At 46.4% G+C, this 12,617-nt stretch overlaps 1 protein-coding gene across 5 annotated transcripts in view; it reads left to right on the top strand.

Annotated features, from left to right (window-relative positions):
• Positions 1–12,617, top strand: part of LOC106599680 (zinc finger protein 521) — a 147,838-nt gene that overhangs the window by 113,314 nt on the left and 21,907 nt on the right. For all 5 annotated transcript variants that reach the window (XM_014190973.3, XM_014190971.3, XM_014190967.3 and 2 more), the window contains one exon: positions 4,147–4,278. In XM_014190973.3, the coding sequence (XP_014046448.1) occupies positions 4,147–4,278 (132 nt within the window). The remainder of the gene's footprint in view (positions 1–4,146; positions 4,279–12,617) is intronic.

Below are 12,617 nucleotides of genomic sequence, written 5' to 3'. Positions count from 1 at the left end.
ATTCCACAAGTTACCACCGGCTAAATCTATGACGTTAAAATGCCTATTGACTCTGTTCCATCAGACTGAGCAATCCACTGTCTCACCAGCCCAGCAAGGCAATTTATATACTAGATCTACACTGTAAAAAGCATGAAGACATTATCTTCCATTTCTTTTAGACGAATATTTGGTTTTCAACAGCGGAGATTTGTATAAAAGTTGCCGTCTGTCTCTCCGACATTTGCAACGTTGTTTTAATATCACAAGGAGCTGTGAAATAAATATGTCTGAACTTTAAGGAAACGTTCTGTTAAAGTAATGAAATACCGAGAAAATGTTTTTTGTCAAGTTCCTTAAATGTACTGAGAATATTCCAAAGTTAAGCAACTGTCCTGCACCATTCACAGAAAGTTGTGGGAAGGTTGTAAGCAAAATAACCTTAGGACAACCACGATCTCACCAAGCTCTAAGAAACATACGGTTCTCAGAGGGTTACAGTATGTACAAAAAAGTGATCAAATTAAGATCCTATATCTGTACTCTACATACTCATACTGTATATACAAAGCTGTACTATCATTCATGTGTAAGTGGTGTGAGCAACACAACGTGGACATCCAGACAAGACAGCAAGAAAACAAACCCCAGTGTCCCAAACAACCAAACAACCTTCAACAGAACATGAACTTCAGCCTGGTTGCTAAAGACTAAACACAAGAAGAAATAATACTGTCCTTTTTTAGAAATAGTATTCCACCTCCGTCTCCTTCCTTCCACATGGGAGAGATATTAGGCGTTTGTGTTTTAAGGAGCTGTGAAATACATAAACCATGAGCCTTAGGAGTGCCACCAGGCCCTGTGGATATGCAGATAGGCTTACTTTGCTTGTGTCAGGGACGCTTAGAGGAGCAGGAACAGAGCAGCTCTCATCTAAAGGATTTCTCTTATGAGTGCAGGGGGACAGGGTGGTGGCAGTGGAGGGAGGGACACTCAGGAGAATGGAGGGAGGGAGGGAGGGAGGGAGGGAGGGAGGGAGGGAGGGAGGGAGGGAGGGAGGGCTGCCAGTCCCCAGTGGCTCTGTGACTATATCCAGAGTCTGCTCCTGTCGGTGCAGAGTGGGCCGGGGTGGGGGCTCTTGAATGCTCCGTGCTGATTGGACAGCCCTGGGGGAGGCCGGGGGAGCGACAGGAAGTGACCTCACACCGATGAGGGAGCTATAGGGGTGCGCTGGCTGACTTCCTCCCCTGACTCTCACTAAGGAACAGGCTGCCAGTGTGATCCAACCCCTGCTCCCCTGCTGCATACAAGCCCGTCCCCCATACACAGCAACATTACAGGAACTGTCAGTGCGGAACAGACTTGTACCCTCCACACTTGTCCTGTGTTCTTTTACACACACACTCACTCTTCACGTACACACATACACACATACACACTTACACAAATACACACATGCACACTTACACACTTACACGAAAATACACATACACACATGCACACATACACACAGTAGTGAATACTTCTCATACTAACAAGCAAACACATGTCTTAGATTCACACACACACACACACACACACACACACACACACACACACACACACACACACACACACACACACACACACCACACACACACACACACACACACACACACACACACACACACACACACACACACAGACACACTCACACTCACACTCACTCACACAAACACGCATGCACCCAAGGTTAGACAGTTGGGCAGGTGCAGAGTTATCTGCATAATGAGGCAGGCCAGGTCTCTGAAGGGACAGGAATGTGCTCCAGGGTCAAACCATGACTGCACCTATGGGCACAGGCATGGAGCAATCTGAATACACACACACACACACACACACACACACACACACACACACAAACACACACACACACACACACACACACACACACACACACACACACACACACACACACACACACACACACACACACACACACACACACACACACACACAGCCTCATTGAATGGGGATCAAAGTGGATAGTGATCCAACTCTATCGCTATCTTAAACAGGTGCATAAATGATGCACACACATACGCACACACACACACAGTGTGTCTCATCTTTCGAAAGGGAGGGCAAGATCGCAAGCGACATGATCATCTCCTCTGATTGTTATTTGTACCTATCCATCCATACTGTAAGCCACTGAGCCAGACACACACTGTAAGACAATAGCTCATCCAGACTATGCCAGCTTTAAATGTTTGTTTTGAGGCCTTAGTAGAATTTCCTCATCTGCCTTACAGGGCCAGATGGTTAGGTTATAAGGAGAAGACGGCAGGCCTACAGGAGCATGTGGTGACATACAGCACAAACAGACTCTGTATGTAATACATGAGCAGACTCACCATGTTGCCCTTTTTTCTAGAACAGCCCAGGTCATTGGGTTGTATTTTTCACTCTATACTCTAGTTCAATCTTGAAGTATAGAATAGGCTAGTCACCAAAACAGATGAACAACTTGATTTATTTGTTACTGTAACACCCTTATGAAGTGTCTCCACCTCACTTGTAAAGGTTTAAACCAATTTAATTGAACCTGATATTGTAATTTGTTTATTTATGTTATTTTGTAAAGCTTGTTGTAATCGACTGCAGGTTTCAGAAATTAGTAGATTGTTATAATTTTGCCAAATGTTGTTAGTGGAGTGAACCAGCCCATGTTGTTTAATGTGGGCTTTGAGCAGCGAAACAACAATTGACCATAAAAGTACAAATGGGAAAGTCACTGGCAGTGTGTGGGCTGGGGTTTTAAAACACGGGCATCTAGGTGGATCTGGGTTCAATCTGTTCCCGTTCATCGCAGGCCATTGTTGTTTAGCTGAGCGGCGTTGCCAGATCTGTGAGTCAGGTTGCCAGATTTGCCCAAGGCCCATCCGGTAACACTCCGCTCTGATCCTCCAGGGCCTGGTATGGCCACAGCTGGTGGATTGTGTGTTTGCACGTCTGGCACCCTGGACCCATGTTGTGTGCATTGGGCTGTAGAGACTGAAGGATGAGCCCCGGCCCTGGTTGGGCCCCCTGAGACCCTCCTTCCCATATCCCCCACCCCCCTCTAGTTGGCCCCATGCCTGGACCCATACTTCACGGGACAGGAGAACTTTGACAGAGCGCAGGCCCAACCCCATGGAGAGTGCACAGGGTTTTTATTGACGTGCAGTTCAGGAGATGGGCAGCTCCGCTCCAATTGGCTCTGTCGAAGTCTGAGTCAGCGGATCGTTGTGCAGCAATTGAGCGGTAGGGCAGGTTCAGCGTCTGAACCAACGCCAGTTATTTCAGCTATCAACTGCCTCGTCGGTCCAAGGTAATCTAACGTCTGTAGGAAGACGTGTCACACATTCTAATGTGATGGGGGAATGGAGACACACGCTGTTGTCATGGGCAATATCGCACTTTATGTATTAGTTATGACTAATATAGGATATTTTTATTCTAGGAGAGATGGAGTCAAATTGGAAGTGGCCAAAAACGGATTTTAACAGATTTTTATTCTACTCATCCACAACAATCTGAATAATGTCGTCGATGGTTATGTAGTGGGTTGCCATGGTGATAATGAAGGGACGTATGTAAAGGTTGATATGGTGACATGTCTGTAATGACCACTTATCGAATCTAATTGAATGCTACTCGTATTATTATTCGGTTTTGATTAGGAAATGAGTCTGTTTCCACGCCTGGCTATTCTTACATTTGTCACTTAATCTGTATATGAGCCTATATGCTTCTTCATGTATTGCACTTTCCCTTATCAACCTAGCACTGCACTACACATTCATTTGCCCACACCAAGTCGCCCAGAAATTAATTTGTGTGTAAGCCAATCAAAAAGAGCCAAGCTTGCCATGTTCAAAGTGCAAGACCTCGCCTGTGCAATTAGGCCCCCCACTGGCCGTCCAATTTATGCCTGATGGGTCTAGATCACACATTATATTGCTTCTCGTACGAGCCGTGAAAGACACAGGCAGGAGCCTTTGACACAAATGTGTTGGAGCTAAATGAAATGGGGAAGGAGGAGAAAAGAAAAGGAATAGACTGGATCCCTCTCTGCTGTTGGTGCTCTGATTATTCACTTCTAACTGTCTTATTTGGGGTGTTTTCTTGTTTCTTTCTCCATAGAAGAGGGTCTGAACCATGAGTGTAAGCTCTGCAGTCAGTCATTCGACTCGCCAGCCAAACTCCAATGCCACCTGATCGAGCACAGCTTCGAGGGCATGGGCGGCACCTTCAAGTGTCCTGTCTGCTTCACAGGTGAGTGTGTGTGTGTGTGTGTGTGTGTGTGTGTGTGTGTGTGTGTGTGTGTGTGTGTGTGTGTGTGTGTGTGTGTGTGTGTGTGTGTGTGTGTGTGTGTGTGTGTGTGTGTGTGTGTGTGTACGTGCGCATGTATGTATGTATGTATGCAAAGCCATGTTTCCATAAAGCTCATCATTTGTTTGAAATGGCAAATGGTTTTCTAAAGGAGTGGGGAAAGGTCAGAGAGGCAGGTCAGCCAAAGCTGAGAGTAGTTTACTGCATGCCACTTTTTATTTACTCAAATTGCCTCCAGACTGACACCTACAGACTGTCATGAGCAGAAACACACAGAGAGAGAGAGAGAGAGAGAGAGAGAGAGAGAGAGAGAGAGAGAGAGAGAGAGAGAGTGTGTCTGTGAAGTGAAGGAGGGAGAATGAAGTGCTAATTGTGGATGTCGGTGGTGCTGATAGCTGTAATGATCTCATCTGTCTGTGTGCGAGGAGGTGGAAGGACCATGCAGGACTCCCCCGGAGAGGATAACGCCCTCCTTTAGTATCAACAGGGTTAACTATCTCTATAATGAAATCTGCAAAGTCGTTAACTTGTCTTCCAGCTCCTCGCCACCCTTTTCCCCCCCTCTCTCAGCTCTTTAGCTGTACTCTTTCTCCCCCCTCTCTCAGCTCTTTAGCTGTACTCTTTCTCCCCCCTCTCTCAGCTCTTTAGCTGTACTCTTTCTCCCCCCTCTCTCAGCTCTTTAGCTGTACTCTTTCTCCCCCTCTCTCAGCTCTTTAGCTGTACTCTTTCTCCCCCTCTCTCAGCTCTTTAGCTGTACTCTTTCTCCCCCCTCTCTCAGCTCTTTAGCTGTACTCTTTCTCCCCCCTCTCTCAGCTCTTTAGCTGTACTCTTTCTCCCCCCTCTCTCAGCTCTTTAGCTGTACTCTTTCTCCCCCTCTCTCAGCTCTTTAGCTGTACTCTTTCTCCCCCTCTCTCAGCTCTTTAGCTGTACTCTTTCTCCCCCCTCTCTCAGCTCTTTAGCTGTACTCTTTCTCCCCCCTCTCTCAGCTCTTTAGTTACAGTGGCTTGCGAAAGTATTCATCCCCCTTGGCATTTTTCCTATTTTGTTGCCTTACAACCTGGAATTAAAATGTATTTTTTGGGGGGGGTTGTATCATTTGATTTACACAACATGCCTACCACTTTGAAGATACAAAATATTTTTTTATTGTGAAACAATCAAGAAATAAGACAAAAAAAATGAAATCTTGAGCGTACATAACTATTCACAGCCCCAAAGTCAATACTTTGTAGAGACACCTTTTGCAGCAATTACAGCTGCAAGTCTCTTGGGATATGTCGCTATAAGCTTGACACATCTAGCCACTGGGATTTTTGCCCATTCTTCAAGGCAAAACGGCTCCAGCTCCTTCAAATTGGATGGGTTCCGCTGGTGTACAGCAATATTTAAGTGATACCACAGATTCTCAATTGGATTGAGGTCTGGGATTTGACTAGGCCATTCCAAGACATTTAAATGTTTCCCCTTAAACCACTTGAGTGTTGCTTTAGTAGTATGCTTAGGGTCATTGTCCTGCTGGAAGGTAAACCTCTGTCCCAGTCTCAAATCTCTAGAAGACTGATACCGATTTCCCTCAAGAATTTCCCTGTATTTAGCGCCATCCATCATTCCTTCAATTCTGACCAGTTTCCCAGTCCCTGCCGATGAAAAACACCCCCACAGCATGATGCTGCCACCACCATACTTCACTGTGGGGATGGTGTTGTCAGGGTGATGAGAGGTGTTGGGTTTGTACCAGACATAGCGTTTTCCTTGATGGCCAAAAAGCTCAATTTAGTCTCATCTGACCAGAGTTCCTTCTCCATATGTTTGGGGAGTCTCCCACATACCTTTTGGCGAACACCAAATGTGTTTGCTTATTTTAATGAAGCAATGGCTTTTTTCTGGCCACTCTTCCGTAAAGCCCCGCTCTGTGGAGTGTACGTCTTAAAGTGGTCCTATGGACAGATACTCCAATCTCCGCTGTGGAGCTTTGCAGCTCCTTCAGGGTTATCTTTGGTCTCTTTGTTGCCTCTCTGATTAATGCCCTCCTTGCCTGGTCTGTGAGTTTTGGTGGGTGGCCCTCTCTTGGCAGGTTTGTTGTGGTCCCATATTCTTTCCATTTTTTAATAATGGATTTAATGGTGCTCCGTGGGATGTTCAAAGTTTCAGATATTTTTTTATACCCCAACCCTGATCTGTACTTCTCCACAACTTTGTCCCTGACCTGTTTGGAGAGCTCCTTGGTCTTCATGGTGCCACTTGCTTGGTGGTGCCCCTTGCTTAGTGGTGTTGCAGACTCTGGGGCCTTTCAGAACAGGTGTGTATATATACTGAGATCATGTGACAGATCATGTGACACTTAGATTGCACACAGGTGGACTTACTTCTGAAGGTAATTGGTTGCACCAGATCTTATTTAGGGTCTTCATAGCAAAGGGGGTGAATACATATGCACACACCACTTTTCAGTTTTTTATTTTTTATAATTTTTTGAAACAAGTCATTTTTTTCATTTCACTTCACCAATTTGGACTATTTTGTGTATGTCCATTACATGAAATCCAAATAAAAATCAATTTCAATTACAGGTTGTAATGCAACAAAATTGGAAAAAAAACGCCAAAGGGGGTGATACATTTGCAAGGCACTGTGTACTCTTTCTCCCCCCTCTCTCAGCTCTTTAGCTGTACTCTTTCTCCCCCCCACTCAGCTCTTTAGCTGTACTCTTTCTCCCCCTCTCTCAGCTCTTTAGCTGTACTCTTTCTCCCCCCTCTCTCAGCTCTTTAGCTGTACTCTTTCTCCCCCCTCTCTCAGCTCTTTAGCTGTACTCTTTCTCCCCCCTCTCTCAGCTCTTTAGCTGTACTCTTTCTCCCCCTCTCTCAGCTCTTTAGCTGTACTCTTTCTCCCCCCTCTCTCAGCTCTTTAGCTGTACTCTTTCTCCCCCCTCTCTCAGCTCTTTAGCTGTACTCTTTCTCCCCCCCACTCAGCTCTTTAGCTGTACTCTTTCTCCCCCCCACTCAGCTCTTTAGCTGTACTCTTTCTCCCCCCTCTCTCAGCTCTTTAGCTGTACTCTTTCTCCCCCCTCTCTCAGCTCTTTAGCTGTACTCTTTCTCCCCCCTCTCACAGCTCTTCAGCTGTACTCTTTCTCCCCCCTCTCTCAGCTCTTTAGCTGTACTCTTTCTCCCCCTCTCTCAGCTCTTTAGCTGTACTCTTTCTCCCCCCCACTCAGCTCTTTAGCTGTACTCTTTCTCCCCCCCACTCAGCTCTTTAGCTGTACTCTTTCTCCCCCCTCTCTCAGCTCTTTAGCTGTACTCTTTCTCCCCCCTCTCTCAGCTCTTTAGCTGTACTCTTTCTCCCCCCTCTCTCAGCTCTTTAGCTGTACTCTTTCTCCCCCTCTCTCAGCTCTTTAGCTGTACTCTTTCTCCCCCTCTCTCAGCTCTTTAGCTGTACTCTTTCTCCCCCTCTCTCAGCTCTTTAGCTGTACTCTTTCTCCCCCCTCTCTCAGCTCTTTAGCTGTACTCTTTCTCCCCCTCTCTCAGCTCTTTAGCTGTACTCTTTCTCCCCCCTCTCTCAGCTCTTTAGCTGTACTCTTTCTCCCCCCCCACTCAGCTCTTTAGCTGTACTCTTTCTCCCCCTCTCTCAGCTCTTTAGCTGTACTCTTTCTCCCCCCTCTCTCAGCTCTTTAGCTGTACTCTTTCTCCCCCCTCTCTCAGCTCTTTAGCTGTACTCTTTCTCCCCCCTCTCACAGCTCTTCAGCTGTACTCTTTCTCCCCCCTCTCTCAGCTCTTTAGCTGTACTCTTTCTCCCCCCTCTCACAGCTCTTCAGCTGTACTCTTTCTCCCCCTCTCTCAGCTCTTTAGCTGTACTCTTTCTCCCCCCCACTCAGCTCTTTAGCTGTACTCTTTCTCCCCCCTCTCTCAGCTCTTTAGCTGTACTCTTTCTCCCCCCTCTCTCAGCTCTTTAGCTGTACTCTTTCTCCCCCCTCTCTCAGCTCTTTAGCTGTACTCTTTCTCCCCCTCTCTCAGCTCTTTAGCTGTACTCTTTCTCCCCCTCTCTCAGCTCTTTAGCTGTACTCTTTCTCCCCCCTCTCTCAGCTCTTTAGCTGTACTCTTTCTCCCCCCTCTCTCAGCTCTTTAGCTGTACTCTTTCTCCCCCTCTCTCAGCTCTTTAGCTGTACTCTTTCTCCCCCCTCTCTCAGCTCTTTAGCTGTACTCTTTCTCCCCCCCCACTCAGCTCTTTAGCTGTACTCTTTCTCCCCCTCTCTCAGCTCTTTAGCTGTACTCTTTCTCCCCCCTCTCTCAGCTCTTTAGCTGTACTCTTTCTCCCCCCTCTCTCAGCTCTTTAGCTGTACTCTTTCTCCCCCCTCTCTCAGCTCTTTAGCTGTACTCTTTCTCCCCCCCACTCAGCTCTTTAGCTGTACTCTTTCTCCCCCCCACTCAGCTCTTTAGCTGTACTCTTTCTTTTCACTATTTTCCATTCCTCGGCTTTTTACTCACTTTACTCGTTTTTAGCTTTGTGTTATTAATAATTGTTTCATAACTTTTTTCTTCATGTAATTTTTTGGAAGTCTCATCGTTTTACTTGTTTCATCTTTTCCCTCCTCCTCTCTTCTTCGTTCGGTCTCCAGCTCTTCTCTTGTCCTATCGTCCAGCAGATCCTCACTCAGGGTCCTATCTCTCTCTTTTCCTCAGTCTTCTCCACCCCTCCTCTCATCCCCCTCGTCTCTCATTGCTGTTTGGCCTTATCTCTCTTTTAGCAGGAGCTTATTGATATTTCCCTCTCCCCCTCCTCCTTCCTCCCCCCACCAGGGTCATTCCGTTTAATATACAGAGCATGCTTTCTTCATATGAGCCTTTCTTCACCTGTAGCTTTGACAGACAGGTCGCCCCTTCTCCCTCTGCGTCCATATCGATCCCGGTGGCGGGTGCAGGAGAGGAAGGAAAGCAGAGAGAGAGAGAGAGAGAGTGAGAGAGCACCTTCAGGACAGTGGTGGTAGAGCAGACACACAGAGGTGGGGAACGGGGATAGATGGAGGATGGAAGTGGTGGACCATGGGGAGTATAGAGGGAGAGACTGAAAGGCCTGCTCCTGTTGAGGGAGGGAGGGAGGGAGGGAGGGAGGGAGGGAGGGAGGGAGGGAGGGAGGGGAGGGAGGGAGGGAGGGAGGGAGGGAGGGGAGGGAGGGAGGGAGGGAGGGGAGGGAGGGAGGGAGGGAGGGGAGGGAGGGAGGGAGGGAGCTGGGTTTCTCAGGCATTCTCTGGATAGGGAGAAATGGGTTGGAGGCGGTTTGTCTGTGAGACCCATTCTGTCCTTGAAAACATTTATCCCACTTAAAAGTCTGTATCTAAATGATCTATTTCCAGTCTACCCGGTGAACCATGTCTATGTGGGAGGGTCCAAGTGACTGTCAGTTGTTCCTCTGAGTTAATTACACTGTAGTCTGGTGGCGGTAGAGAACGGACAGAAGGACAGGCCATACAGGAGCTGGAAGAAAAACATAGATAGAAAGGAAGAAGAAGAAAACTTTGGGGAAAGCTACAGTGCAGCTCTGCAAATTGCAAGTTGTGAATGTAAGATGAAAGGATGAAGGGAGAGAAGAGAAGGAGAAGAGAGCTGGGGAACAGGAGGAGAGGAGAGGGGTCCATAAGCCCCTGGATGATGAGAGACAGCGAGAGAGAGTGAGGCTGACTCTCCCAGGAAAGCTTTGACAGGTTTCAGAAGTGGGGGAGCCTGCAGCTAGAAGTGTCTGCTCTGCCTGCACCCTTAGGAGCGGCTGCGAGGGGTTGCCAGGGAAAATGTGATTGGGAATATTATGAGGGTTAAGACAAAGAAAACAGAAGAAAGTGTTCAGGATGAATGTGTTTCCCCCCCTTATGTCACAGCAGGTAACTGAAAGTCACAAAACTCCAGGATGTTCTTTGTCTTTTTCTGACAATAGCAAGTTTATGACAAATAGGTGTATTAATTAGCTGGTCCTCCATGAACTGCCAGTCTCTTCCGTAACGATTTTAGAATGAGGTTTTAAAAAAAAAAGACATATACATATATTAAAAAAGCATCACAAAATGAAGTTAATTACCAACAATAACATAACATCAGTCTCAGAGCACTCACTCCTGTTGCTGCACATTTAAATCTGTATTATCATGAACTCCTGGGTGTGAAATGAAAAGAGAAGTAAATAGAACAGATAAATACATAAAAGAAAAAGATAAAAAGCAGGATCAACTTTTCCCCTATACAAACAGCTTAGCATTGGTGTTGTATGTGTAGAAAGGGAGAGAGAGATAGCCTGCAGAGAGCATCATCCACCCTGCCAAAATAAAGATGAGCTGGGGCCTGTGCTGGGGCCTGTAGTAAAGGAGACGTCTGCCATGGCGGAGGCCCCTGAGATCTAATCAGAGTGCTTAATATCCCCCACAGCCAGGAGACCTTGGCCCCTCCGCCCCGCCGCCCAGCCCAGACTGGCCCCAGCCCTGCTCAGCCTCATTCACTCAGTCGGCCTCCACTCACACAGCCAGAAAAGACCACAAAGTTGGATTCCTCGTATTCACGCGCTCTCTCTCTCTCTCGTTCTCTCTCTCTCGTACACACTTGTTTTTTCACTCGCTCTCCCTGTCATTCACTCTCTCTTTCTTGCTCTCTCCGTCTCTCTCTCTCTCTCTTTCTCTCGACAGACACTCTGCCTGCAATGCTTTCAGCTTTCATTGTACACTTATGCATGATGGCGGTGAATGAATGCTGAGTTATGCATTGATGCCCTAGCTGTGCCAAGCTGATGCAACTTGTGTCTTGTTCAGGGCCGCCGGAAAACGTGTGGCGAGGCGGCATTGCCACATCACTTTTCAATCAGGTGTGGCAGCGCCATACCACTTTTTATTTTATATTGAGTGTTAAAAGAGGGCAAAGTGCTGTTTTTTAGACCGATTTGCCTCATGATTTGTCAACTTGTGCCCAATTTCTCTGTCATTCACATCGAAGTGGCTTTTTGCATGTGTTGACCAATCAGATTCACGGAAATCGCAGGTCGCCTGGGCCAGGCACCACACACAAAGCTCAAGGCGTGCTCTCCACTTTTCTTCGGTATTTATTTAGCATGAAAACACATCACTCCCGACAGACAAACTCTCACGTAAGTGTAGCAGCCATTACACCTAAACATTAGCGATCTTGCATGCTGTATTTAAAAAAAGAAACTATTATTTTACCTTTATTTAACTAGGCAAGTCAGTTAAGAACAAATTCTTATTTTCAACGACAGCCTCGTTAACTGCCTCGTTCAGGAGCAGAACAACAGATTTGTACCTTGTCAGCTCAGGGATTTGAACTTGGAACCTTTCAGTTACTAGACCAACACTCTAACCACTAGGCTACGCTGCCGCCCCATTGCATGGAAACTATAGTATTTTTCAGTCTAATCAACTGTAGGCTACTAACGACAGCAGCTGCATAGGCGGGTTGGTTGTGCGCAATTATGGGGCAAAACAAATAGGGTTGGCTTAGATTATTGACAACATGTAAACTATATTTTTCTCCAATATTTATTGATAACATAAATACATTTGCAAAATGAGCACTTGTTGTCTCTCGAATACGTAATTACAGTTGTTGGCTAGCTAACTAGCAATTCTTTTTGCCATATTAGCATTGACATGAAATCAAAAACACCTCAAAATAAACTTTAGCTGACTAGGCTACCTAGACGTTTTCTATCCAACTGGAAATGAATCAATAAACACAATAGCTGACAGACTGAGTTCATGTTTTATCAAGCCTACAGTTGCATAGGGCAGGAAGAGTACACCGTGCAAACCTGCAAAAAGCTAACTCAGCCCTGTGAGTTTTATTGTCCAATCATGTTGCTTTCTCTATGTCTGTGTATAGGAAACCTCCCTAGACCTCCTTTAAAAATATAATTCATATTAACAAGTACAATGTTGCTGCAGCTTGACAGGGTTTTCATCCTTCCCAAGGCCAGGAGTTTTTTAAAACCATGTCACCTGGTTAGAAAAACTCTGGTCCCATCATACCCCATATTCAACCTTATTACAACAGATGAATCATGTCATACCGTATAAGGTCCGGGGTTTTACCTGGTTAGGTTACCAGATCAGGAAAAACTACGGGCCCCGACATGTTTTGTTTGGCCACACCACTCTGGGAACTGTGGTGACACCTCTGGTCTTGTTTGTAGTGGAATCAAAAGACATGTAACCATTGTGACATGAGGAGTAGGAGCTCACCTGAAAACTCCTTGTTGTGCTGTACTGTACTCTAGGTACATTGCCTTCAGAAAGTATT

This window comes from Salmo salar, chromosome 03, assembly GCF_965601325.2.
Source record: "Salmo salar chromosome 03, fSalSal1, whole genome shotgun sequence".
NCBI lineage: Eukaryota > Metazoa > Chordata > Actinopteri > Salmoniformes > Salmonidae > Salmo > Salmo salar.
The sequence above is the reverse complement of the archived record's forward strand: the minus strand, read 5'-3'. Positions and strand labels throughout refer to the sequence as shown.